Source organism: Pistacia vera, unplaced genomic scaffold (assembly GCF_008641045.1).
Source record: "Pistacia vera cultivar Batoury unplaced genomic scaffold, PisVer_v2 Contig151, whole genome shotgun sequence".
In the NCBI taxonomy this organism is placed as follows: Eukaryota; Viridiplantae; Streptophyta; class Magnoliopsida; order Sapindales; family Anacardiaceae; genus Pistacia; species Pistacia vera.
This window is the reverse complement of record NW_022195586.1, coordinates 953,011-980,793: the sequence shown is the minus strand read 5'-3', so window position 1 is coordinate 980,793 and position 27,783 is coordinate 953,011. Positions and strand designations below refer to the sequence as shown.

General features: G+C 35.2%; 5 protein-coding genes across 9 annotated transcripts; 2 read left to right on the top strand and 3 right to left on the bottom strand.

Moving 5' to 3' along the window:
* The first annotated feature begins 3,828 nt into the window (after positions 1–3,828).
* LOC116124317 (21 kDa protein-like) lies at positions 3,829–4,848 on the top strand. The gene has a single exon (XM_031410037.1). It carries the CDS (start codon positions 3,970–3,972, stop codon positions 4,579–4,581), a length of 612 nt encoding a protein of 203 aa, XP_031265897.1. The 5' UTR covers positions 3,829–3,969; the 3' UTR covers positions 4,582–4,848.
* A 538-nt stretch (positions 4,849–5,386) lies between these two features.
* LOC116124276 (endoglucanase 8-like) lies at positions 5,387–12,602 on the bottom strand. The gene is made up of 7 exons (XM_031409967.1): positions 12,447–12,602; positions 11,692–12,099; positions 11,516–11,608; positions 11,284–11,433; positions 11,100–11,205; positions 10,517–11,000; positions 5,387–5,492 (listed from the first exon to the last, which is right to left on the bottom strand). The coding sequence occupies exons 1-7, from the start codon at positions 12,600–12,602 to the stop codon at positions 5,387–5,389; spliced, it is 1,503 nt and encodes a 500-aa protein (XP_031265827.1).
* Positions 6,193–9,851, bottom strand: LOC116124320. Of its 4 annotated transcripts, none has more exons than XM_031410040.1 (7): positions 9,693–9,851; positions 9,551–9,606; positions 8,985–9,108; positions 8,796–8,902; positions 7,064–7,133; positions 6,875–6,962; positions 6,193–6,448 (listed from the first exon to the last, which is right to left on the bottom strand). In XM_031410040.1, the coding sequence occupies exons 1-6, from the start codon at positions 9,775–9,777 to the stop codon at positions 6,883–6,885; spliced, it is 522 nt and encodes a 173-aa protein (XP_031265900.1). In that variant the 5' UTR covers positions 9,778–9,851; the 3' UTR covers positions 6,193–6,448; positions 6,875–6,882. The 4 variants fall into 4 exon arrangements, with proteins under 4 accessions (XP_031265900.1, XP_031265901.1, XP_031265902.1 ...); XM_031410041.1 differs by having other exon boundaries at positions 6,193–6,437; XM_031410042.1 differs by having other exon boundaries at positions 6,949–6,962.
* Positions 12,603–16,345: 3,743 nt separating the features above from the next.
* LOC116124315 (endoglucanase 4-like) lies at positions 16,346–19,108 on the bottom strand. Its single transcript, XM_031410035.1, has 7 exons — positions 18,902–19,108; positions 17,706–18,113; positions 17,527–17,619; positions 17,275–17,427; positions 17,090–17,189; positions 16,831–17,000; positions 16,346–16,743 (listed from the first exon to the last, which is right to left on the bottom strand). Exons 1-7 carry the CDS (start codon positions 19,091–19,093, stop codon positions 16,414–16,416), a joined length of 1,446 nt encoding a protein of 481 aa, XP_031265895.1. The 5' UTR covers positions 19,094–19,108; the 3' UTR covers positions 16,346–16,413.
* A 2,904-nt stretch (positions 19,109–22,012) lies between these two features.
* On the top strand, positions 22,013–23,785 carry LOC116124314 (probable pectinesterase/pectinesterase inhibitor 33). Of its 2 annotated transcripts, none has more exons than XM_031410033.1 (2): positions 22,013–22,953; positions 23,089–23,785. In XM_031410033.1, the coding sequence occupies exons 1-2, from the start codon at positions 22,062–22,064 to the stop codon at positions 23,733–23,735; spliced, it is 1,539 nt and encodes a 512-aa protein (XP_031265893.1). In that variant the 5' UTR covers positions 22,013–22,061; the 3' UTR covers positions 23,736–23,785. The 2 variants fall into 2 exon arrangements, with proteins under 2 accessions (XP_031265893.1, XP_031265892.1); XM_031410032.1 differs by having other exon boundaries at positions 23,038–23,785.
* The last annotated feature ends 3,998 nt before the right edge of the window (positions 23,786–27,783 follow it).

Below are 27,783 nucleotides of genomic sequence, written 5' to 3'. Positions count from 1 at the left end.
TCATATCAGCCATTTTCTGTCCATGGTCAAAACCCAATTTGATGTTTCAGTTCAACGAGTTCAGACAGATAATGCTAGGGATGAAAATTTTTTCCTCTCTGGGTATTATTCATGAAAGCTCTTGTGTCTATACCCCTCAATAGAATGGCATAATTGAACAGAAACATCGACATCTTTTAGAGGTTGTCTGTGCCCTTAAACACTAAGCAAACATCCCTATTACCCTTTGGGGCGAATGTATGGTCACGACCACCTACCTGATCAATAGGATGCCAAGTCGGACTCTAGATGGCAAGACACCTTATGAAGTTTTTTTGGTAAACCACCTACAGTTGATCATCTCAAAGTATTTGGGTGTTTGTGCTACTCTACAAATTTAAGGGGGCATGATAAATTTTCTCTTCGGGCTATTCCATGTGTTTTTATGGGTTACCTAATGCATCAGAAAGGTTATCGACTATATGATATCACCGCAGAGAAATTCCTGGTTTCTAGGGATGTGGTTTTTCACGAAGATTCTTTTCCTTTTTTAGACAGGTCCCCCTCTAAAGACCCCCGCAGTCTCCCACTTTTTTAGAAGCTCCTTTAGCAGCGGACTTATCCAGCCCCTATTATACCATGCATCCCATTCAAGACATGGGACCCTCCAAGTCAGCCCCTGAACTAGTTTCTGCAGAAACACAGCTTTTTGGTCATTCTCTTGATTCATCTCCAGAGAACCAGCTTCCTAATCCACCTCCACTGGACAATACTCCCATTGTTCCTATTCCTCCTCAGATACGTTCCACAAGGGTTACTCGGCCACCTGTTTGGACAGAAGATTATGTCTATCCTACCATCCAGACTACCACAGGTACTACTTACCCTACTTCCAACTATGTTACTTATGATCAACTATCCCCTGCCCACAGGATTTGTATCAGTCAGATTTCTGTACACCAGGAACCCTCTTGTCACTCTGAAGCTGTTTCCTATTCACATTGGTGTCAGGCCATGGCCGATGAACTCAGTGCCTTCTCTCAGAATCATACCTGGGATCTTGTTCCTCGTCCTCTCACTGGAAACCCATTGGTTGCAAATGGGTTTACAAGATCAAGCACCGTGCTGATGGATCCATTGAGCGTTACCAGGCTCTTCTCGTTGCTAAAGGTTTCACCCAGAGAGAAGGTTTTGATTACCAAGACACATTTTCCCCAGTGGCCAAGCATGTCACTGTTTGGACCTTCTTGTCCATTGCTGCCATCCGTAACTGGTCTCTTCATCAAATGGATGTCCATAATGCCTTTCTCCATGGAGATCTTCATGAAGAAATTTATATGGACCTTCCTCCCGAACTTCGTAGATAGGGGGAGAATATGGTATGTCGTCTACGCAAGTCCTTATATGGTTTGAAACAAGCATCATGTCAATGGAATGCAAAATTCACAGAGGCTCTGACTAACATGGGATTCACTCAATCCAAGCATGACTACTTTCTCTTCACATGGCACAAAGGTACCACTGTCATTGCTCTTATTATTTATGTTGATGATATTTTAATAACTGGAAATGATGAGAGTGGCATTCGCATCCTAAAAGAGCATCTCAACAAACATTTCCATATAAAAGATCTGGGGGAACCAAAATATTTCTTGGGCATTGAGATTGCACGATCCCCGATAGGTATTTCTCTAAGTCAACGAAAATATGTTTTAGAACTTGTATCCGATTCTGGTTTATGAGCATGCAAACCTAGCATCATTCCTGTGGAACAAAACATCAAACTCACATCACAGCAATATGACCATGAGACAGCCTCTTCAAAAAATGATCCTCTGTTACAAGACCTATCTCCTTACCAGAGACTCGTAGGAAGACTTATCTATCTCACCATGACAAGGCCTAACATAAGTTATGCAGTCCACATACTAAGTCAGTTCATGCATCAACCCAAACAATCTCATATGGATACAGCAATCAGGGTGCTTAAATATTTAAAAGGATGTCCTGGATTAGGACTTCTCTTACCTCGAGATAGGAATTTCGACATCACATCGTACTGCGATTCAGATTGGGGTACTTGTCCTATGACTAGAAAGTCTCTTACAGGATTTTGCATTAAAATTGGAGGATCTCTTATATCATGGAAAACAAAAAGGCAATCAATAATATCACTTTCTTCAGCTGAAGTAGAATATAGAGTAATGGAAAAAACAACTTGTGAGATTGTCTGGATTCTTGGATTAGTCAAAGACTTGGGAGTAAAAACAGGAAACCAGTCACTCTATACTGCGATAACAAAGTTGCTAATAATATCACGGCAAATCCAGTTTTCCATGAAAGAACCAAATATATAGAAATTGACTGTCATTTCATCAGGGAGAAAATTCAGAAAGGGATGATCAGGACTAGGCACATACGAACATCGGAACAACCAGCAGACATATTCACGAAGCCTTTATGTAGTCGTCAACACTCTCATTTATTACACAAGCTTGGGGTTTTTGATATCTACAAACCATCAACTTGAGGGGGAGTGATGAAATATGGAATGCTAAGGATATCTATGCTGGAATCAAGCAGTCATTGATTCTCAAATTATTTGATTGATTATTGTAATATTTTGTAATTAAGAGTTTATTGTATTTCCTTTATAGTATTATTACCTTTCCTTTATTGTATTCAAAGCCACTGTATAAATTGGCTAATTACACATTACAAAAATACAATACAGATACAATTCTCTCTTTTTGCTTGATATTCTTTGGTCTTTATTTCTGCCCTTTTATCAAGCTTTCTTGTAGGCATTCTTTGGCAGTCTTCTGCCCCCTTTTGCCACCTTCAATCTCAAACTCTGACAAGTTTTAGGACCAGAGGAGTTACAAAAGGCCTCTTGGCTCGAGATGTTTTATTAATTTTTGTCCACACAAATATCTTTAGACAGTAGGGACGAACTTGTCCTAACTACTCCTTTTCTTGTACGCAAAAACGCCACGCTTTGGCTAGCCAATTGGCCATATCGACATCCCTGGTTCAATATTGGGGTATGTATTTGATAAGTATTGCATAATTTTTGTGATGATATGTAATGAACAAGAATTATTGATTTGTCCAGTTCAAAAACCTATCAGCAGCCTTGCTTTTTATTATAATAAAGTTTGATTTGTATTAAAAAAATTCAGTCTAATCCACTTTTAAGTTCCATTAATCCGACTCCCAATGGGTTCGATTTAATTGACTGGTCAATTTTGTTACACTTACTTATAAAGAAATTAAAAATCAATCTACTGATCAAACATTCAATTAAGTTTAAAAAGTACTCATAATTCAAATTCAAATTATTTAACAGAGACTTTCAAAATCCAACTACTGTATTTGAAATAGAATGAACAATTAGAATAATTGAATATATCATATTATGTATGAGATGCAAATATTTTGAAATTTTCAACATATAAACTAAGGATTCGTGATTAATCTTAGTTTTAGTTTTAGTTTTGTCTTATGTTAAACTAGTGATTGTTTGTCAATCATAAACCACACTTTTAAAATTTCAAAATATTTACGTATGAATATACGAATATAAAAATTAATGATAATATTATTATTATTATTATTATTTTTTTTTTTTTTTTGATATCAAAGGATGTTCATTAGTTTGTTCATATTTCAACTAGTCTCTTAAAACCTTGAAATATTAATAATAATATCAACTTTGATGTATTTATAGTATTTTACATGTCGCCTACTCAGAAGTAGCCTACTCAAAAGGAAGTAAACTAAATTATGTCCATACTGGCAACTTGCCTACATTAAAATCTCTACATCTTTAAAGGGATTAACACATGCTTTTTGAGCTTGACATTCGGTGGGTTCCATTGTTTGGATATCAACTTTTTCCCCCTCTTAATTGGGCAACCTTTCTCCTCTTGCTTTCATCACTTCATTACCTCCCAACTTCCGAGATTTCTTACAGAATTAAACACAGATATGGAAGGTTCAATTGCAAAACACTTGCTCAACTCTTTTCTCATTCTACTAGCCATTACTTCATTCATAAACTCAAGCTCAGCCCATACTCGATTCTACTACCCCGTGCCTCCTAAAAGCGTTAGCACAGAGTTCATTAAAACATCTTGTAGCTCTACAACTTATCCCAGACTTTGCTATACCTCGCTTGCTGGGCAAGCGGGCTTAATCCAAACTAGTCCTAAGCTCCTTGCCCATGCAGCCCTTAACGTGACTCTTGCAACGGCTAAATCAACTTCGGCGGTCATGTTAAAGCTGTCAAAAGGCTCCGGGATGAACCCTAGAGAGGTGGAAGCCATGCAAGATTGCCTAGAGGAGCTGAGTGATTCAGTTGATGAGATCAGGAGGTCTATTGGTGAGATGGATCAGATAAAAGCTTCTAATTTTGAGCTTATGATGAGTGATATACAGACTTGGGTTAGTGCTGCTTTGACTGACGAAACCACTTGCAGCGATGGTTTTGAAGGTAATACAGTGAATGGGAAAATGGTGAGAAGCCGAATTGCGAACATTGCTCATATGACTAGCAATGCCTTGTCTTTGATCAATAGCTATGCTTCTGTTCATGCTTAATAATTATAAAAAAAATAAATAGATATATTTATGTATATTTCTTATTAAAAACTCGGCTGCTGCGGTTGGCCAAGCCGCCGCTTGACATGCCATGGTTGCTGCAAGAAAAAATGTAAGTGATTTTCAGACCTCAGGATTAGTATGTAAAAGTTTTAGTGAGGTTGATTTGTATTTCGTAGAATGTGTGCACTTCATTGTATCTATGAGATTGAGTTGTAAGTATAGTATTATCCTTTGTGTAAAATATAAGTTTCTTAGCTGCATATATTGCGGAAATTTAACTAAAAATGTTCTCCAATTTGATTTTTTTTTTTGGTTTTTTTTTTGGGTATCCAAGGGTGTTCAGGCCACTATGTGCATCTCAACTAGTCCTCTAAGATTTGGAAGTTAACAGTCAAGTAAACCTTCAGTGGTTATCCTTTATTAGTAGTTGTGAAGATTCAAACTCAGAACCTTTTGAATAATATACGCAAAAATCCGTAACAAACCTTCAAACTAATTAGAGGAAGTTCTCCAATTTTATTTTATTTCTTGTCTATGTTTAGAAATTGGGCAAATGACATGCACCTACCCATAGTTTGTCATAAAGACAATTTGATACCTAAAAAGTTTGAAAATAACAAATAACTATTTTCCATTAGATTCTGTTAAAGATTTCTATTTACTAAAGATAACAGTAATATAAAAGACGGAAATACCTTTTAAAGTTTGATGTTCTTGTTTATCTTCATCTGTCTTTGTTTTCATCTCTTTATCTTCCTCTAAGGTGAAAGGGGTGGGTGGGTTTGCTGGGCGAATGAGGAAATTATTGGCTACCAAAGGATGGTGATATTCGCTTCTGAAGAAATTCTTCAAGGTTATGAAGATGTGTTTGTTGGTGGTTTGGAGAAGTTTGCAACGGTGGAGGATGGGGGAGATTGGACTGGACTGTGAAGTGGTTGTGTAGATGATTTTACAAGAAAGAGATCTTGTGAAAGAGGTTTTAGGAAATTTAATTTTAATTAGAGTAAATATAATCAATAAAATTTATCCCTTTACCATTATTTGAATTCTGGTAAAATCCAAGAGAGAAGAAGGGAGAGGAAAATAAAGAGATGGAAGGAAACAGAGACCAAAAAGAAACGAAGAAGTGAAGATAAAAAATTTTAAGGGCATTTCAGTCTTTTTCAGCACTATTATCCTTTAGCAAACGAAAATCTTTAACAGAATAAGATGAAAAATGACTGTTTGTCATTTCTAAACTTTTTGAGTACCAAATTATCTTTACAGAAAACTATGAGTGGGTGCCAGTCGTTCGGCCTTATAAATTTGAATTGTAGATAACTCCGAGCAAATGTCACATGCGCATAGTAAACAATTAGACAAATAAAGCAATCAACTAAAAATGATGGGCTCCAGCAAATGATAGCTATTGATGGCGAAAGGCTTGTCAAATGTCTAAACGGTTCTAAACAGAAAATAAATTACGACAAATCTATGTTGGTTCACGAGAAATATCTCAAGGGCTTTGATCCCAAGTTCTTTTAATCTCGTAGTTCATCGTGTACTCAAGTATTAACGAAATGATTGGAGTACTATTAGTACATTATCAAAACTTGGGACACAGTAAGATTGAATGGACAGAGCCCTTACCATATCAGAAATGTGAAGAACAATGGTATCTCAATCAACTCCTTAAGCAAATCAAATGCTAAAAAGTTGGTTTGCCAGTTGCCAAGCAATAATTTGAAAATGGGTAATCACTTTAACAAATAATCGTACACTGCTTAGGCATCGAAATTCGAAAGTTGACATGTTCCCAGCTCTCTGTCTTAACACTCCAAAATTAACCCGTTTCCACCAAACTTTCATCCTCACTGTTTCTCCTCTTCAGCAATTATAGAAAATAGATGAGAGGTGAACCAATTCATAAACAGTCTCTTTAGTTCAGTAAATTCTTCAGCATGTTTAAAATAAGCAAATGAGAGGTGCAAGACTCTATCTCACGAGCTTGCGCATGTTTTAATCAAATTTAAGCTGTGTTTTTTTCTTGATATTTGTCAAACAGAAACACAGTGTGCACTAATTTTCAAAAAGGACCAAAAAGAGAAAAAAAAAAGATTAAAGCAAGTCTCATAAAGATAGAACGCTATAATGAAGGCATCAAAATATCTTTCCTTTTTAACAATCTTTGTGAGGCATGGAAAAGATGTAAAGTGAACCACAAGAAAAAAGAAAAAGGTTTTGCTCTTATAACCATTGACAGGGTTAGTAATTTTGAAGTTACAACCGGGCCAAATAATATTGAACTTACAAGAAACGTTAAGAAGCTCTCTTGGGAGGAGACATGTTATCAATGAGGGAAATTATAGTGCTGATCAGAAATACCTGTACCAGTGATCCTGTAAATGTAAAACATGAAGACAACAATGTTCTGTTTATATGAATAATATGATGTTAGCATTATCCAGATACGTAGTTAAGATAAAGATGCTCAACATACCAACCAGAACCCGTGCAGTCTCAACAAGTTCAAACTTCTCGGCCTCCCAGTCACTTGGGTTTCTAATAACCTAAAAAGTAAATATCCCACAATTAAACTTTCAGGACAATATTATTAAGTTCTTAAGATATTTGTTTTTCTTAAGTACATATGCATGTGCGTGAAGTGTGAATAACATAATTTTCTAGTTCTAACTAAATAATCACGCATAACATGTGACATGAAGGAGGGCATCCACCATTCAGAAAAACCTAATAGATCTACCAACATATTCCATTCTTTCAGCTATAATACCCAGAAGTTACAATGAACTCTTTTTGTATCAGAAGGAAATTTTATATCAATAGAAACACTGAAGCACTCTGCAGTACAAAACAACAACTTGCATTCAAAACCAATGCTAATTCTACTACTTAAGAGTTTCAACATCACAGATCAACAAAAACATCCACGGAGAACCTCTCCCCTTGTGGCCGGATGGCAAGCCCTTTAATTATTGGGGTTAGTTATACCTACGGTCTTGAGTTAGAGTCGCTGAAAAGGCAATTACCGGGTTTAACAAAAAAAAAAAAAAATTCATCATTACAGAGGAGTCATCAATGGTGCACTCCTCAACTAGCTTCCAAATAAGGTTAGGCCATTCACTCTTCCTACATGCCTATCAAGCCCCTCTTGCCTTCACAACCAAGGACTCATAAAATTGTGACACAATACCTAATTTCACTTAAATTAGTGAAAATCACTGCACAACAACCAAATTCCCCATTTTTGCTTTATTATATTTCCCAAGTAGCTTTATCAACAAAATGAACCATTATCATTCTGTCTCAGGATTCTTTATATAAAGTGAAAATAAAAACCATCTTACTCTTGTATACTGTCCCCTTCTAATAACACCAAACAAAAGTTTCTTCACTAGCATAGGCCACTTTAGCCACACATATTACCACAAACGAGATACAAGACTACTAGAGCTGGCAGAAAGTCAGACCTAGATTCCCTTCAAAACTTACCATTAAAATGCACACCCCTTGTAACCAACCTCACAAGTAGAATCTAACAACTCATTTTGTCAACACGATGTAGTAGACCCTCCCTTCATCCAACTCAACCTTACCTAACCTAAGTTGAAATGTATTATTAGATACATACAGATTCTCTAATTGTTTATCTGTTCAAGATTTAAAAATTGTTAATCCCCAATTATTGGTTTGATAACACAACATCACTAGTGCCAATTTTAGTGAACTCCAGATCAGATAAAAGGACTGAAATACTTAAATGTATATCATACGAGTTAATCAGGCATACAAAATTCACTGTTTCGTAGAATTGGATTCAATTCAATATAATTAATGAGGACTACAATTTTGCTCATTAGAAGTCAAAACGGGTTAACCTTATGACTCACAAATAATCAAAGTTAGGACCAGTAAAATTAAAAACATGTTTGTCTAGCAGACCCTATACCTATTCTTCCTCTGTTTACATGATGGCATCTGAACTGAAGAGTGCGATCATATATCCAAAACAAAAATTATCACAAGTTTCTAAGCACTGTGGGAGATTTCTTCTTTTCAACATTTAGTCTAAGCAAAATTTGAAAAAATTAAAATCCTTGAGGAATTGAAAAGATTATGACCATTCTGTCAAAGAGATAATTAACACTTGGAAAACGAAGAAACTTTACAGAAATTTAAAGGAATAAAAAAGGGAAAAATTATGAACTGACCTCTAAAATTGAATTAGCCTTGACAACACAAAATATTGAGAGAAGTATTGCAATAGATGATCCAAGCATACAAACTCTCAAAAAATTGATTTTGCTTCGCTTTCGACCTACAACACATGATGATGGTTTATTTAAATGGGTGCACAACAACAAAGCAACTTAAAGAGAAACAAAGGATTTGGTCGGAACCTAATTCCCCTAAAATAAGAGATATTAAGCCAAGTGAAGCAGACGAAACAGCAAGTTTATTGGGACCCTCCTCCTTTGTTGTAGATAGATATGTGGAAACTGACCCTATCAAGTGAATGACCGCCTGCAAACAAATAAGAAAAACCTATCTTAAAATCCTGTAGTCAATCACATTAGAGCCTGAAATATTCATATTTATAGGAACGGAACTGATGCTCTTGGAAATCAAAAACCACATTCCTTTAAAAGGAGAAGATTAAGCTACCACTATTGCCGGTGAAATCTTTGGGCTTGCAGCACAAACCAAACCATCTGAATCAGTTGATACATCTACAGATCCTAATGCAATTACCATTGGCTTAAACCCATCTTAACTAAAAACCATACAAAGTTAAATATTTTTAAACAACAAATCCTAGAACAAATTTAACCAGAACAAAAAGTACCACATTGACCCTATTCAAATTGGGGGCTCAACTATGATGACTGAATCTTATTTCGAACTAAAAATCTCAACTTCCAATATTAAATCAGGGAAACTTTGCAAGTTATTGAAAAGGGAGTACCTGAGTGAAGATAAGTGCAGAGAGACGAGCCTTCCCTTTTGCAACCCTTGTGTACCCTAAAATTAAAATTTAAACAAAGGATAAAATCAAACAGATATACTGAGACTAGGGAATTGATATTAACATAAGAGATGGAGCTTACGGGAATCGACGACCATGCGATAGGAAAAATCAGAGCCGTCCGTTCCAGATGGCCTTCCTGATGCAGATGAGTGTCTCTGCTGCATCTTGTTTTCTGCAAAAGTTCTGGTGGTTTGAGTTTACTTGGAAAATGACGAAGAATGTTGGGCCTCTTTAGAGTTTTGTATAAGATCTGCTGGTTTCCAAATAATCCTTAAATTTTAAATAATTTTATGTTAGCCCATTAAGGTTTTTTTTTTTTTTTTTTTTTTAAATTGAATTATTGCAGTATGGGGAATGGGGATTGTTTCAAATACAACTGTACTAAAACCAATTAATGCAGCCTAAATCAATGTACTAAAATGATTTTGTTGGATTATAAATTAAAAAGAGGGTAAATTTTGGGTCACTAAGTAACGAGTAATACTATGTGCACTACTAATTCAAGTATAACAGTTGAAAATCTGAAATTTTTTTATTTTAGTTTTTGGTGAAAACTGACGTGACAATAAAGAAGGTCTACCACATCAGTTAGTACTTGGATTGTATGATTTTTTGTTAGTGTACATAGCATTATTCTTAAGTAATATCTAAAACATATCAATCAACATAGAATTGAAAAACAAACTGTGTTTTCAAGATCAATAGCTGCATAAATTCATCCCAGATACAGAAACTATCAGAAAGCAATTAAAGTCCCTAGCTTGTTCAGGGTTCTAACTGGTTTAGTTGAAAATTAAAACTCGTTCAGTCTTGAAACCTCACTTCGTTTCAAGAAGTTCGGGATATTACATATGATACTGGGTATAGTTAGAATCAAATGTAAGAGATTCCAAGGATGTATATCTTTTGAAGTAAGCCAACACGCCAACAAAAGGTGCATTTATATAAGTAGTTGGCTCTGATTGAGGAGGATTAGTCCGATCGTCTATGTACTGATCATTGTCATCAGGTCCTCCAACAATAGCCCCAGTAAGCATGTTGTAGTTATGATATTTGCTTTCAAAGAATAAGGTTCCACCATGACATGTGATGTGCTTTGGATGCGAATAAATGGAAGGCATGCTAGATCCACGATGATGTATTTTTCTAGGAAAATTTATCCCATATCCCACCATGTATGACATCTTGATTGGATTGCTTCCTAATATATAATCAACCTGACTTTTTGCTACATCAACAAGCCTGGAGGGGGGAGTGGCAGCATTGTTGCCACATTGAACGACTCTATTTTTGGCCATTTGCAAATAGCTGGAGTACACCAGAAGAAGAAAAGACGCGGCTGTAACATGTTGAGTGTTGCTTCCTCCAGGTTTGAATTGTAGCCCACCTAACAGATACACTCATCTATTAAAATATAGTTCATTTTAAATCAAATCACAGCCTGTGAAGTATCACACCAGAAACAAACACTTTTATAGAGTATTACCTGGAGAGTATGTGACGGTTTTGGTGGGAGATTCGGGCAGTACAGAACAAACAAACTTATCTGCATAGGAAACAAAAGGATCGGCCTTGGGGGTGCTCAACACCAACTGTTGAGAAAATTAGAAAACAAATTTAGAGTGTCCAGGAGTGTTTTATAATGAATAAGAACAGGTGAAATGGTCTACCCCGGAAACAAGTACGTTGATTCCAGCGTGCTTTGAATCCCATCCGAATTCATAATTATCCAGGTGTTGATTGTTTTGTACAACATAATTCCAGTAATTATATGACCCGGTCGCTTTGTATAACCATGCTGCTCCCCAGATCAATTCATCCTGAAAGACAGAATCGCATTAAATTTCTTTCAAATGAATTCAATATTGTAGATGAACAAGTTTGTAACTCTCTAATCTTTACCATGTAGCCATCGTAATCGCAGTAATAAGGGCAGACCCCTACACCAACACTGGAATTATACGAGCCCTGATACTTCTGTGCAAATTCATAAACCTGCAGCTCCAGGAACAACAACAAGAGCTTAATAGTTTGAAAAACCAAATTGTACCTGACAAAAGTCAATTAAACTGAACTACCTGGGTGGCCCTCTGGAGAAGCCTTCTAGAGTATCTAAGATCAACGGACTTGAAAACCATGGAAGAGGCCGCAAGGGAAGCTGCAATCTCAGCAGAAACTTCTGATCCGGGGTTGCTTGTATTAACAACATAGGAGGTTCTGGGGGTGTCCATATCTTCAGGCCTCTCCCAACAGTTGTGGTCACCACTGGGATCACCAACTTGGGCAACGACTTTGCCGGGGACACTGGTGGCCTTCAGGAAATAGTCTGTGCCCCATTTCAGAGCTTCTAATGCGTATTGTTTATCTGAGCCCATAAGATTACCAAATTCTAAGATGCTCCAGGCCAGCATTGTGGTAGTGAAAGCCATCGGAAAACTGAATTTTATGTTGTCTCCAGCGTCATAGTAACCACCTACCAAGTCAACCTGAAAATGAACGCCAGAAAATACAATTTTCCTTTCCTTGATCTTACAAATTATAGATGCAAATTCGAATTTGTAAGGACTCAAATCATACATATTCATTAAGTTGGTTTTTTTTTTTTTTAATATTAATTATTATTATTTTCCTATTGATGTTAACATCTCTGTTAAACCAACAGTATAGGATTATATATTAATTAATTGTAAAATAATCTATAATGTCTTAAAACAATACTTAAAAAAAACTAAGTCATTGAGCACGTTTAATTCTTTCATACAAATACAAAGGAAAAAAAAAAAAAAAAGTATCATGTTGAGCTCAATGGAAAGAGTGAATATAAAAAACTTACACCAACGTCAGAGCCATCACGAAGAGCAGAATGAGCTCTCCAAGTCATCCTTTGTGTAGGGAGTAACTTCCCAGACCTCTGACCTTCAAAGAACAAAATACACTTGGACAATGCATCTCCATAATTATGTGAAGCCACCTTCATCACCATTATCATCCCTACCAACACTTTCAGAGATATAAACTTTACACCCATTGTTTCTTTCTTTCTGCTCTCTTTACCTCACCTTCTTCCTCTACTTGTAACTTTTTTTTATGTTAATTAACACGCACTCATTTGAAGTCTGTAAAAAGGGTCAAGAATAGATAATACATTGTCAGCTTGAAATTCTCTTAATATTTTATTTATTTCATTGACATTTATGTTGGTATTTAAATAAATTACATAACAGCACAGTCCAGCGCAAGGTTAAATGGTGCACTGCTCATTTTGGGCAACCTCATTAAGGCATAGAGCAAATTGACCATTCATATGGAAAATGCCACATGTAAGAACAAGCAAAATTACACAAAAGGAAAATAACTTTGCATATCCAGTAAAAATTGAGAAAACTTAAAGATATATATCAAGAAAATTTAGTAAGAAAGTAAGTGGTAAATCTAGGAATGAGAAGGGAATCATGGTAATATAGAAATAAATATCTTACTTTATGGGGCCGTTTGGATCATATAATGTTTTATTATAGGAAGATATTATATTAATGGAATAAAAAATCACCTTGAAGATTACTGGGAATGTTTAAAAAATGTGTTTGGTTGACTCGAATAAATTGGTGAATAATATGTTTGGTTGGGAGGATAAATGGGTGGATATGCTATATAGATTACTAAATTGCTCTCATTTTTAAATATTAATATAACAGTATTTTTTATTATTATTATTTCAATAATTTTTTAACCCACTACTTTTCAGATTTGGCAAAAACACCATAACAACCAAAAACGTTTTAAACTTAACAAAAACACCCCTACTCACCCCAAGTCACTGTCGATAGCCAGCTACCACTGCTGGTGGCCATTGGCAATGCCACATATCTGATTGTGACGTCAGTAGTGCCACAAATTTGGTCGTTTCATGGCCAAAGATGTGGCTGTGAAACGGCCACAAATCTGGCCGTGAAATGTCAACCATTTCACGGCCAGATCAGTGGCCGTTCATGGCCACATCTTTGGCCATGAACGGCCATAGATCTGCCCATGAAACCGCTAGATCTAGCATTTTTCGACCATGGTTGGAAAAAGCCTCACTAGCACACAATCAGTAATCGACGGTGGCTGGCGGTGGTGGTTAGTTCTGGGTATAATGTCATTTCTGTAAATAATGACAATAACAAGGGTAATGTCATCCAAAAATTTTAAAAAACAAGAACAAAAGTGTCTACACTAACGTCAGAGTCATCACGAAGAGCAGAATGAGCTCTCCAAGCCATCCTTTGTGTAGAGGGTAACTTCCCTGACCTCTGACCTTCAAAGAACAAAATACACTTGGAAAATGCATCTCCATAATTATGTGATGCCACCTTCATCACCATTATCATCCCTACCAACACTTTCAGGGATATAAACTTTACACCCATTGTTTCTTTCTTTCTGCTCTCTTTACCTCACCTTCTTCCTCTACTTGTAACTTTTTTTTATGTTAATTAACAGGCACTCATTTGAAGTCTATAAAAAGGGTCAAGAATAGATAATACATTGTCAGCTTGAAATTCTCTTAATATTTTATTTATTTCATTGACATTTATGTTGGTATTTAAATAAATTACATAACAGCACAGTCCAGCGCAAGGTTAAATGGTGCACTGCTCATTTTGGGCAACCTCATTAAGGCATAGAGCAAATTGACCATTCATATAGAAAGTGCCACATGTAAGAACCAGCAAAATTACACAAAAGGAAGATAACTTTGCATATCCAGTAAAAATTGAGAAAACTTAAAGATATATATCAAGAAAATTTATTAAGAAATTAAGTGGTAAATCTAGGAATGAGAAGGGAATCATGGTAATACATAAATAAATATCTTACTCTATGAGGGCGTTTGGATCATATAATATTTTATTATAGGGAAATATTATATTAACGGAATAAAACATCACCTTGAAGATTATTGAGAATTTTTATAATATGTGTTTGGTTGATTCGATTAAATTGATGAATAATATATTTGGTTGGGAGGACAAATGGGTGGGTATGTTATATAGATTACTAAATTGCCCTCATTTTTAAATATTAATATAACAGTATTTTTTATTATTTTTTTTTGAATAATTTCTTTTAACCCAATACTTTGCAGATTTAGCAAAAACACCCTGGCAACCAAAAACATTTTAAACTTAAAAAAAACACTCCTACCCACCCCAAGTCATTGCCGACAACCAGCTACCACTGCTGGTGGCCGTTGGCAATGCTACATATCTGACTGTGATGTCGGTAGTGCCACAGATCTGGCCGTTGCACGGCCAAAGATGTGGTCGTGAAACGGCCACAAATCTGGTCGTGAAATGGTCAGGTCTTTGGCCTTGAAACGCCAACTGTTTCATGACCCAATCAGTGGCCATTCATGGCCACATCTTTGGTCGTGAAACAGCTAGATCTGGCATTTTTCGACCATGGTCGGAAAAAGCCTCACCGGCGCACGGTCGGCCATATATGGCCGGTCGTATGCCATTATGGTGACTTTAAGCAGGCTCCTATGGTGATTGATGGTGGCTAGTTCTGGGTATAATGTCATTTCTGTAAATAATGACAATAACAAGGGCAATGTCGTCCAAAAAAATTAAAAAGCGAGGTCAAAAGTGTCTACATGAGTGAATTAGGTGTTTTGTAAATATTAACAAATATAAGGTTAATTTGAACCAAATGCTCAACTGTTTAGGGGCAACATGGGAAACAAAATTATATTACCAGGGTAAGTTTTAATAACAACTCACCCCCTCCTCCCCCCAAGTATTAAGATTCCCGACAATATACCCCCCAGATGCTACTATTTGTCATAAAATATTCCGAGAATGATTTTTTACAAACCAACCAAACATCATCATCTACTCAATTTAAAAAATATTACTCTAATTATCTAATATTAACCCCACCCAAACGGCTACTATATGTACGTGTCTTTTCCCTATTGGATTAATGTTACAACTTAGATTCATAATTAGATAAGGAGTAAACAATTTTTTTTCACCCAAAGAATGGCTTAATGACATTTTTCCATCCACAAACTTTTAAAATATCATTTTATTACTCAAATTTATATTCCGTTTCTAATTCCGGCAATGTTGCGACCCCACACCACCATCATTCTCCTCCCTAGTCATCACTCACCAAAACCCTTCAAACTCTACTCTCGTCAACCCCGCCAATCGCCGACAATCGAGCGATTAGGGCTTGTGCGACCGTCCCTTTCAAGTCAAATTTCGATCCATCCCAACTGCAAAAATCCAACATTTTACCACCAAAAGACTCATTGACATCCCTTCTTCAAAAGCCCTAACAGCCTAAATTAACTTTGCTCTCTGTTCATCGTCAGAATATAAACTTGGATAGTAAAGTAATATTTTAAAAGTCTGTGGGTGAAAAGGTATCATTAAGTCATTATTTAGGTGGGAAAAAAGTCATTAACTCTTAGACAAGGAGTTAGGACAACATCTAAGTTTTGATGACTTCGATAATTTTACCTATAAATTTAGATTGGAATGAAATGGGTAAAATAATAATCAATTTCAGTTAATTTTTTGCTAATTAATGTATTAATTGGATTTCGTTTAAATGGTTCATCTGGGTTCAACCGAATATTGAACGAAGTTCATGTGATTATCATAATCAAATATGCATGCAGAGAAGGGCATCATACAATTACAGAATGAGAGTAACTAATAAATTTAATTATTCATACGATGTAACTAAAACTAGTGCTAAACTTTACAGTTCCAATGGAGCTAAATCAATTTGCTAAAGCTTCTATTCTAACAGGATGGATGTGATTTAAAGAAAGCCAAAACGCCAACAAAAGGTGCATTAATGTATGTGGTAGGCTCTGATTGCCGAAAATTAACTCGATCATCAGGATATGTATCATTCATAAAAGGTCCTCCAACAACGGCCCCAGTTAACACGTTGGCATTAGGATTGTTGCTGTTAGCGTATAATTTACCACCATTGCAATCGATAAAACCCGGATGTTGATCAATGGAAGGTAAAGTTGAACCCCGATGATGAATTCTCTGAGGAAAATAACCCGAATATCCAACCATGTATGACAGGTTCAATGGGTTGCTTCCAAGTATATAATCCACCTGCAAAATCAAATATTTGAACACAAACTCTTATAAATCATGTTGAACAAATAGAATCATATCCATTTAATGGAGATTTATGTATACCTGGCCTTTTGCTAGTTGTCTGAACCTATGCTTGTCGGCCATAACGCCACCACCACAAGCAACCACTCTGTTATTTGATTCTTCTAAATAGCGACTGTAAACGAGAGCCAGAAAGGATAAAGATGTGGCATGTTGTAAATTGCTTCCTCCATCTTTGAACATAAGTCCACCTGTTTTGATATAAGAACAAGAATTAAGTTAGAAATTCAAGTTAACTTATGCTTATTAAAAACTCTAGAATTGTTGTTATAATAATTACCTGGTGAATAATCTACTGCCTTTGTAGGTGATTCAGGCAACAGAGAACATGCAAACTTGTTCGCATTTCCAATGAAGAGACCGGAATTAGAGGTATTAAGCTGCCAAATCAACAACAGGAAAAAAAATTAATTTAAGCGAAAGCCGAAAAGTATATAAATAGATATCCAAAGCTCGGATACGGACTCTGGTAACAAGCACATTAATGCCAGCATTCTTGTTATCCCATCCAAATTCATTATAGTTTCCCAGATTGTATGCGTTCTTCACGACATAGTTCCAGTAATCAGGTATCAAAGTTGCCCTATATAACCATGCCGCTCCCCAGAGCAATTCATCCTATAAGAAAATATCATTTGAACGTTTAGACTCCGAATCTAAATTTCTAATTAGATGTGCAACAACGCAAAATTTTCTACAGGATTTAAACGTGTTTACCTGATAGCCACTGAAGTCGCAATAGAAGGGGCAGACCCAGGGATAAAGAGTATCATTGTAAAATCCACGGTACTTATCTGCGAAATAGAAAACCTATGCCAGGGAAAAGAAAATAATCAACTATAATTCTTACCGAGAAAACTTGTTCGCAAATAATGAATGAATAAATTTCATTCTACCTTTGTCGCCCTTCTGATAAGGTCCTGAGAATAACTATAATTAGTGTGTCTAAAGACTATGGAAGAGGATGCAAGTGCAGCTGCTATCTCAGCAGCAACTTCTGAACCTGGAAACTCTTTACTAATAGCATAAGGGGTTCTAGGTGTGTCCATATCATCAGGTCTCTCCCAGCAGTTGTGGTCATTATAAGGTTCACCAACTTGAACGAATATAAAGTTAGGAATACTGGTTGCTTTCATTAAGTAATCAGTTCCCCATCGAATGGCATCCAATGCATATTGCTGGTCTAATCCCATGGAGTCGCCAAACTCTATTACGCTCCATGCCAGCATCGTTATTGAAAAGGACATCGGAAAGCTAAATTTAACATTGTCACCAGCATCGTAATAACCACCCGTTAAATCAACCTGAGGACAAATTGTGATGAATTTTAATGTTAATGCCAATATAACAATTAAGTTCTAAACTGTACGGAACCTTCAGGAACAAACAAGACACAAAAATCTTGTAACTGCCATACCCAACGCACCCAAGTCAACTTAAGTTAGAACCACGAAGAACTATACTTTATTAACCATACATGATAAATTCACAGGCAAAAAAGTCCCTTTTTCAGCTTCTGCTATTTTGTACACTTCCAGCTGTAAGCTCCTTGAAAACGAGGTTAATATGTTTTTTTTTTTTTTTTTTGTTTTTTTGTGAGAAGCACTCCTGTTTGCAAGAAAATGCTTTACGGATAACTGCTTTCACATTTTTGTCATGAATAATACTATGTTCATAAACATTTTTTATTAACTTTTTTTCACAAAACTTAACGTAACATAACAGTTTATAATCAGTCTCATTTGTCTAATAATGAGTCTCATCTGACCAATTATAAACTATCACGTCACATTTATGAGAAAGATTTGTCGATCAATTTTTATTGATTTGTCATAACAAATTTCTAATTGTTTCTAATATACTTGTCTTCGTAAGAGGTAGTTTTTATCTATAAACTTAACCACATTTTACCAAAAAAGTTATTAATTGGAAAGCAAGCAAGCTTAATTTGACAAATTATTATTTATGATTGTATACAAATCTAACATGCGGGGATTAAAACAAATTGTTGATCTAAAAGAGAAAAGGGGAGTTTGTGCAAGTTTGCAGGAGGAGAAAAAATGAACAGTGGGGAGAAATGTAAAGGACTTACACCAATTTCAATGCCATCCTTAAGTGCAGAATCCTTCCTCCAAGTCATCCTTTGGTTAGCGGGTATTTTCCCCGACCTCTGCCCTTCAAAAAACAAAATGCTTTTCGTTAATGCATCTCCATAATCATGTGACCGTACACTCCCCACCATTACCAACACCGACACTAACACGCTTTGAATAATTAGCTTCATTGTCTCTCAATCTCTCTTTCCCTGATCAGCTGAATCTTTCCCTAATAAGTAAGTAATTCACTTAATGCGTGTACACAGCAATATCACTCAAAGAATAATGAAAGTACACATGATAGCTTTGTGCAGAAGCTTAGTTCCTCCTCTTCTCTTTATATATTTACACTATAAATGATGATAGAGACTAATAGAATCAACCACTTCCTTCTTTATATATTTACACTATAAATGATGATAGAGACTAATAGAATCAACCACTTCCGCAGCCTGAAGAGGTTTCGTGTAAGTTACATTAATTTCTTCTCCAATTATCCTTCCTTTAACTGATTGAAAAATACATTAATATCCCTCCACGAGTAATGAAAACAACTAAAACTTGTTCAAATTCGCATAAATTTACAAACACCAGAACGTAATCGATGACTTGTATCCAGTTTCAAAGATGTGATAGAATTTCAAGAGATTATAGCCAAAGAAACTATGAGTAAAGTGGCCAACTGCCAAATTAATTACTTAATTAATCAACTTTTTACGTAACTTTAAGTGGGTATTTGGGGATTCAAGATATCTAATGGAACTAAAGTTGCACAGGAGCAGTGGATTTGCTAGCAGCATATCTTTGCTCTTTACCAGAAGCGACATTAGAGTAAACGAACTTTTTCCCACCCAAATGATGACTTAATAACATTTTTCTACCCACAAACTTTAAAAATACTATTTTATTATCCAAATTTATATTCCGTTTCCGATTCCAGCATCGTTGCGACCCCACACCACCACCATTCTCTTCCCCGATCATCACTCACAAAAACCCCTCAAACCCTACTCCTGTCGACCTCATCAATCGCCGACAATTGAGCGATTAGGGTTTGCTCAACAACTGCCCCTCCCAAGTCAAATTCCAATCAATCGCAACTACCAAAATTCAACTTTCTACCACTAAAAGACTCATTGGCTTTCCTTCTTCAAAAGCTCCAACAGTCTGGACTGAGTTTGCTCTTTATTTGCCTTTAGAATATAAATTTGGATAATAAAATAGTATTTTAAAAGTATTGTAGGTAAAAAAGTGTTATTAAGTCATTATTAGAGTGGGAAAAAGTCATTAACTAAGCAACATTATTTCCTTTTCGAAAATTTCAAGCAATCGTTTACCGTTGCTCATTAATAATCAATCTGGATAAGGAGTCGTTAACTGGTAACTGCTTTATCACAACTATTCACAAGAACAAGAACACGAGTTTAAAGTTTCATACTTAAGAGAACTGAATGAATTGCCATTTTATTAACGTGTGACATGTGCAAAATGAGTTGATGAGGAAGAAGCAGTTACCAGTTTCCAAGTGTTTGTTCACCTAAAGAACGTATGGCCTCAATTTTTTTAGTATATTTTTCATATAAGATGACCAGTTTTATAAACAATCAAATGCTAAACTGATTGGATATGCAAATCTAATTAAATTTTCTATCTGTGCCTTTTGTAATGATATAATTATTATAGCAAATTAATTGGGATCATATATATAAAATCTAATCTATATGCAAATATATATCAATAATTAATGTATATCAAAATCCATTATATATTTGTAAAAATGAGCAAGCTACGGGATAAGGAAAAAAGAAAATAAAATAAAAGAGAGCAATACAGCTAAATGATGAGATTATGTAAGTAAGATATGTTGTCCAAACAAATGAACCGATTTTTGAATTAATTATCCATTTATTCGATGATTTAAGGGTGTTTGGACCAGTTTGCGTGTACCTTAATTAATCCTTTAAGACTTTGGAACTACTGGTTGATTAGGAGTTTCAGTAGCCACTCTTATTAGGAGCTGTGAAGACTTGAACTCAGGACTCGAACTTAGAAGATCATATTAAATCTTTTTTTATTTTTCTATCATCAAGCCACTAAGTGATAGTTTTTATTGGATGACTGATATCTACCATGGCTATCAATTATCATGAATACACTAAAAATTGAAATATTGTTGAGTAGATATATTCTCAGTTTAATTTAGTCAACTTGAGCCCAACCCAATTATCAGAAAGCAATATTAGCCCAAAACAGGACTGAAAAGATTAACCGAGCCCAATTAATTTATATCATCTTGAATCTTTTTATCAATTTTTACTTATTATATAGTTTTCAACTTGATAGTGGTAAAGTATTACCTTTTTTGACATCTTTCTATATCTTAAGTTAGTGAAGTAAGTCAACCTGGGAAAGATTAAATTATACCTTCAACGTATATGAAATCTTTTTTCTGCCAAGATTTGAACAGAACCCAACTAATTGAAATCGGCAGCTTCTTCTTTTTCTGTGAAATTTCATTATTGAACACTGAAGAGATGATAAATTAAACGTATAATGCAAACTATAAATCACATGGATTCTTGTTTGGAGATTTGAGTGTTAGACTTTCAAGCGACTGTTACTTCTTTCTTACACGGTTTCATGTGACTAGAACGTGCTGATTGATTTTTATATTAAGTCCACTCAACCCCATTTGCTAATTGGCTTATAATTTATAAGTGCCCACATCTTTAAGCAACTTTGCAAATTTAGCCAGATTTTTTCTATCCCTCAATCAATTAAATCATTAGATTTTTCCTTCCAATTTTGACCCACCTAATTATATAATTTAATTCTTGGGAAAAGGGTTTATATATGATCATATTTTACTTCAAATATACATTATTGTGGTAAGTATTTTCTTCGAATTCATAATATCATACACCCCTTTTTCTCTCTCTCGCTTTCCTTGAACGAAGCCTATGTATTATGAAATTAAATTTTACGTAAAGAAGGAAAGATTACAACATGGAATATAAATTTATTAAATTCTCTTTGCCTTGCAATTGCATTTATATATCACGTTCAGTCTTCATTTCTCACTTTCCTACATAAAGGAATCTCTTAGTAAGAAATGATCCTCAAAGTCCCGAACTCCAAAGCACAGAAAAAAAGAAAATGGCCGGGGTGATGAGGCTAATACTTCTGTTCATATCCTTCTATTCAATCTTTCATCCTGCACTATCGAGAAAATCTTCATCAAACATAACCTGGTGGTGCAGCAAAACGCCACATCCTGAACCATGCGTTTACTACATGAGGCGAAGCCACCAACATTTTGCGCCGAAACACAAGTCCGAGTTTCGGCAAATGGTAGTCCAATTGGCCATGGAACGAGCCCTCAATGCGAAAAAGCATGCCTTGAAATTCAGGTCAAGTTGCGAGACTGAGCATCGGAAAGCCGCATGGTCCGATTGTCTAAAACTATATGATAATACAGTTCTTCAACTAAACCGTACCTTACAAGGCATTGGAGCCAACAAGAGTTGTACTGATTTCGATGCACAAACGTGGCTTAGCGCAGCATTAACCAACATCCAAACATGTGGATCCGGGTCCATGGATTTGAATGTTTCCGATTTCATTAATCCAATCATAATGTCCAATAATTTAACCCAGCTATTAAGCAATAGTTTGGCCATCAATGGAGTATTCGTAAAGCAAGAAAATACATCATATACAGGATGGTTTCCCAGTTGGCTTACGCGGCAAGAAAGGAAATTATTGCAGAGTTCATCATTAACTTTTAAAGCAAAAGCAAATCTTGTGGTAGCAAAAGATGGCTCCGGGAATTATAAGACAATTCAAGCTGCCATTAACGCTGCTGCAAAGAGGAAAGGGACTGCAAGGTTTATTATATATGTAAAGAAAGGTGTTTATAACGAAAATATTGAGGTTGGCCTCAATAACAATAACATTATGTTGATCGGCGATGGCATGAAGTATACTATAATCACCAGCAGCCGCAGTGTTAAAGGAGGTTACACCACGTACAGTTCTGCAACTGCTGGTAACTGAATTTCTTTTACGTGCTGTGAATTTCTGTTAATTTTTTATTTAGATTTTTGGATATATTGAAAATAATGACTTGCAGGCATTGATGGACCTGGGTTCATTGCTTGGGAAATTACCTTCCGAAATGGAGCCGGACCCTCTAAGGGCCAAGCGGTGGCGCTACGTTCAGCCTCCGATCTCTCAGTCTTCTATCGTTGTGCCATCCAGGGATACCAGGACACCTTAATGGTCCACTCGCAACGCCAATTCTACAGAGAATGCTACATCTATGGCACAATTGACTTCATTTTCGGCAATGCAGCAGTGGTCTTCCAGAACTCTTTGATTTATGTGAGAAGGCCTCTCAAAGGACAAGCAAATGTGATCACCGCACAAGGCCGCAATGACCCTTATCAAAACACGGCGATTACAATCCATAATTCAAAAATTTTAGCCGCATCTGATCTAAAGCCAGTGGTTAAAGCATTTAAAACCTACTTAGGGAGGCCATGGCAGCAATACTCAAGAACGGTTATTGTTAAAACTTATCTCGATAGTCTTGTTAGTCCACTTGGATGGTCTCCATGGGCGCTGAACAGTAAGTTTGCTCTTGACACATTGTATTATGGTGAATATAAGAATTCGGGGCCTGGTTCGTCTACTAGATCAAGGGTGAAGTGGAAAGGTTTTCATGTTATGACTAGCTCTGCTACGGCGTCGCGTTTCACTGTTGGAAGTCTTATTGCTGGCCGCTCATGGTTGCCGGCTACGGGTGTGCCATTCACTTCTGGCTTGTGAATCACGTTCTATTATTATTTATTAACTTCATTTGTTAATAATTTTTTGCCTCTCTGACTGGATTAATTTTTATATATTATTTATTGGTTACTTATAAAAAAATATGATAATAAATTATGAACATTTTTTTTTTTTTTTTTTATGATTTGGATAGTAATTTTGGTTTATGAGTGGAGTTGTTGGCACTTGGCACTGCACTTATGTTAAATACCCCATCATCATTATTCCTAAAATAAAAAAAGATTAAAACCTAAAAAAAAAAAATATTTACAAATAATCCCAAGAACATAATAAAATAGTTACCAATACTTTGAAGAAAAAAATAACAATAAATTTATATATATAAAGCAATTAAAAACTTACAATTTTATATTACAAATCTTCTTCATCCATAAAACTATCATTTTTGTTCTAAAAAAGATTTAAATATCTAAAAACAATTAGTGTTTGTGAGATAATAGTGGGATATCAAAAGCATTTGTAAAGAATAAAAAATTAAAATTAATCTTATAATTTAATATAAAGATAAATTTCTCATTATAAAATTTATTAAAAATAAAACTTTTTAATTCAATAGGTAAAGTATCAATAGATCCACTATAAGTACACCTGGAAGTACAACTTTTATCCGGCCGTGGCATTGGAAAGTCCAAAGCAAAGTTCATACTTTATTTGAAATCGTTTGGGCTGGACAATTTCTAGTCAAAGCCCATCTTCATAAATCCAAGAAGAATTCCACATTCTCAAATTCAATTCAGACTAATTATATTTATTGATCATTAATATGAATAATATGTTTTAATGTGAATGGATGATTTTAAATTAGAGAAAATTTAAATAAATTAGAGTAAATAATATGTCAAATATGTAAAGCTGTTACATTAGTTTGTAAGAAATAATTTATATATGTAGCATTATCTATTATAAAATCAATAAAACTGTGTTTTAAGGAAAGGACAAACTTTATTACAATAATACTTCATGTATAAATTTTATTGTACAATTTGATGTGTTTTAAGATTAATCGAATAACTTTAAATGGAAGATAAAGTATTAAATAAAAATATTACATGTCAAAGTCAAACATGTGTATCGTATCAGTTTGTAGTATTACTCTTTCAAGTAAATACTAAATACTATACATAAACCAAAAAATAAAATAATATTCTTAATTATCTCATAATGTTTTGGAGTCATTGTAGTTTGACTCTAAAATCTAAATCAAATTCTAACACAATAATTATTTCTAAGTTTAGTATGATTTAAACTACGTCTAATGTTATATATATACATATATTGGAGTCATTGTAGTTCGACTCTAAAATCTAAATCAAATTCTAACACAACAATTATTTCTAAGTTTAGTATGATTTAAACTACATCTAACGTTATATATATATATGCCTAGATTAATCANAAAAAAAAAAAAAAAAAAAAAAAAATTATCCCATCTCTTCTTCCTTTGTTAATTCCTCCCACCTTCACATTAATGCAGACAATGTACTGGTAAAAGCATGAAACAGACACGGGCATCGCCAGACTATGTAAGCAAGATCCATTGACGTTCTCCACAAACTCTAAAAATTTAACATTTTCAACCCTTTCATAATCATTGTCTCTCAAGTATCATTTTTTTTTTTCATAAATTTAATCAAACGATATCTGAGACAAATCCTTAAGAAAAAAGCCCATTTCGACAGTTTCAGATGGAACTCAAAATACAAGAAATATTGTATTACAAAAGCTCCTACTAATTTGTTAACAGTTGGAATTTTTTTATTTTTTATTTTTACGTTTGAAGTTTGATATAATATTATAAACATAATTTCCTAGGTAAAAACTACTTTATTGAGTTTACTTTTGTATGCATTCATTCAACATTAACGCATAATCTATTAGCAAATTGTTCAACATTATGAATGTTTACGTTGTGAGTTATTTTCAGCAACTGGAAATCAGGCTCCTCCCTTCCAGGTCTCATATTTTACTCTGCATTTGAGTTCAGAATGCAGAGTTTACTTAGTGACGGATGGGAAAGGCTATGAAGTCAAAAAACCAGCAATAGTTACCCAAATTAATCATTAGTCTATATATGTTTAAATATGTGTATACATACGATATTTATATACATATACGTACATATACATATTTACATATGTATACCAAAGCGGGCAGGGTCTTTAAGAAATCAAATACTAGGGCTCCGTTTGGTTCACAATTTTGTGTTTTTGGGAAAAGTTTTTTGAAAAAAGTTAAAAAAAAATTGAATTGGGCGGGTATTACGATGTAGGATTTATAAATTAATAAAATACCCCATATGTTTGTTTTTTTACAAAACACCCCGTATAATAAAACATTAAAAGTTAACAAAAACACCCCCAATCCACCCTCAAATACGGACAGCCGGCCACCACCAACGGAGGGTGGCCGGAGTAACAGTAACAAAAACATTAAAAATATTTAGGGGTATTTAATTGAATTAACAAATTTAGGGGGTTTAAAAAATATTGAATAAAGTTGAATAATATTGTGAGTTTTTAGGTATTTTACTGTTTAACCTTTTTGGGAATACTAAAAGTAGTATTCGCAAAATCCAACCAAACGAAGCCTAGATTATTACCAAACTAAATCGCCACCAATTCCTTTCTCTTCCACTGCTAGGTCCTCCTCTCCCGATGCCCCCGGCCATGTCGACCACGTTGTCACCTGTCAGTTCCTTGCCTACTAATCAAACGTTCAAGTTGATTTAATCACCTTTTAACCACAAGTCGTTGCTCTGAGTTGCGACATCCTTGATACATTGGTTTTGGTTGGAAGCCACATGAAGGAGTTGCCTCCCCAACTGCGATAAAAAAAAAATAGTTAGAAACACAAAAATAAGAAATACCACAAAATTTTTAAAAAGTTAAAAAGAAAATAGTATTGCATAGCGAAAGTCTCGGCCAAAACTAAAGTATTGTTGCAGGGTCGTTAAGCAGTTACTAACTCAATCCTATGCTTGATGTTCGTGCAAAGTCAAGGAGTTGATTTCCTGGTTCGAAGCATCGATTTGCCGATTAAACACATTGATTTGCACATACCAGGCGTTGATTTGTTCACCAAGACCATTCACGGTTAGCATTTCCTTGTTAACACTGTCCATTGTTGTGTGTGTGTGTGTGTGTATATATATATATATACATAATAATATAACAAAGGTTACTACCAGGACAAAAGCATGATTTTTCAGAATTCAAATGCAACTGTCAAGACGAAATCGGGTTTTTCAAATATTAAATGCGACCAATAAAGCTACGGACACCAGCATTTTTGGACCGAAAATGTGTACCGGCCTATGTGTCTCCTGACTTATACCAGAAATTCAGACGCGTTATTAAATATTTTTCTAGTAAACGGCCGTCCATCAAATATTGATGGACGTTCACTTACATAGACTCCCATCCATATTATATGGACTGGGGTCCATTTACTACGGACAGGCGTCCCCATTAATAGATTCCCGTCCATAAGTAAAATAGAATAAAATATTTTTATAAAAATTAGGGACGATCGTTCATAGGTTATGGACTACTGTCCCTAAATATTGGACAGGACGCCTGTACATTAATAATTTTTTAAAAAAATTTAAAAAAATTTATGGACTGTCGTTCATCCTTTATGGACGGCCGTCCATTAATTTTGGACAGGCGCCCGCAAATAATGGACGCCCGTCCTTAACCAAGAAAAAAAAAAAAAAACTTTGGGGACGCCGTCCACAAATTGTGGACGGACGTCCCTTACATTTGGACAGGCGTCCGTAAGAAATGGATGCCCGTCCATTATTTTGGTTTTACAAAACAAAAGAAAAACTTCAACGCGCCAATTCCTTTGCTTTCTCTCTATAAATTCTTTCCTTCTTCTTCAACTATCACCAACTTCAATGCCTCCGCCACTGACTTCCATGTATATGCTCCATCTTCCTCATTTCTCGCTATCTCTATCCCTGCCTTCTTCTTGGCAAACACTCTAGCAATCAACCCTTGGTCCATGGAGAAAGGTAGCAAAACCA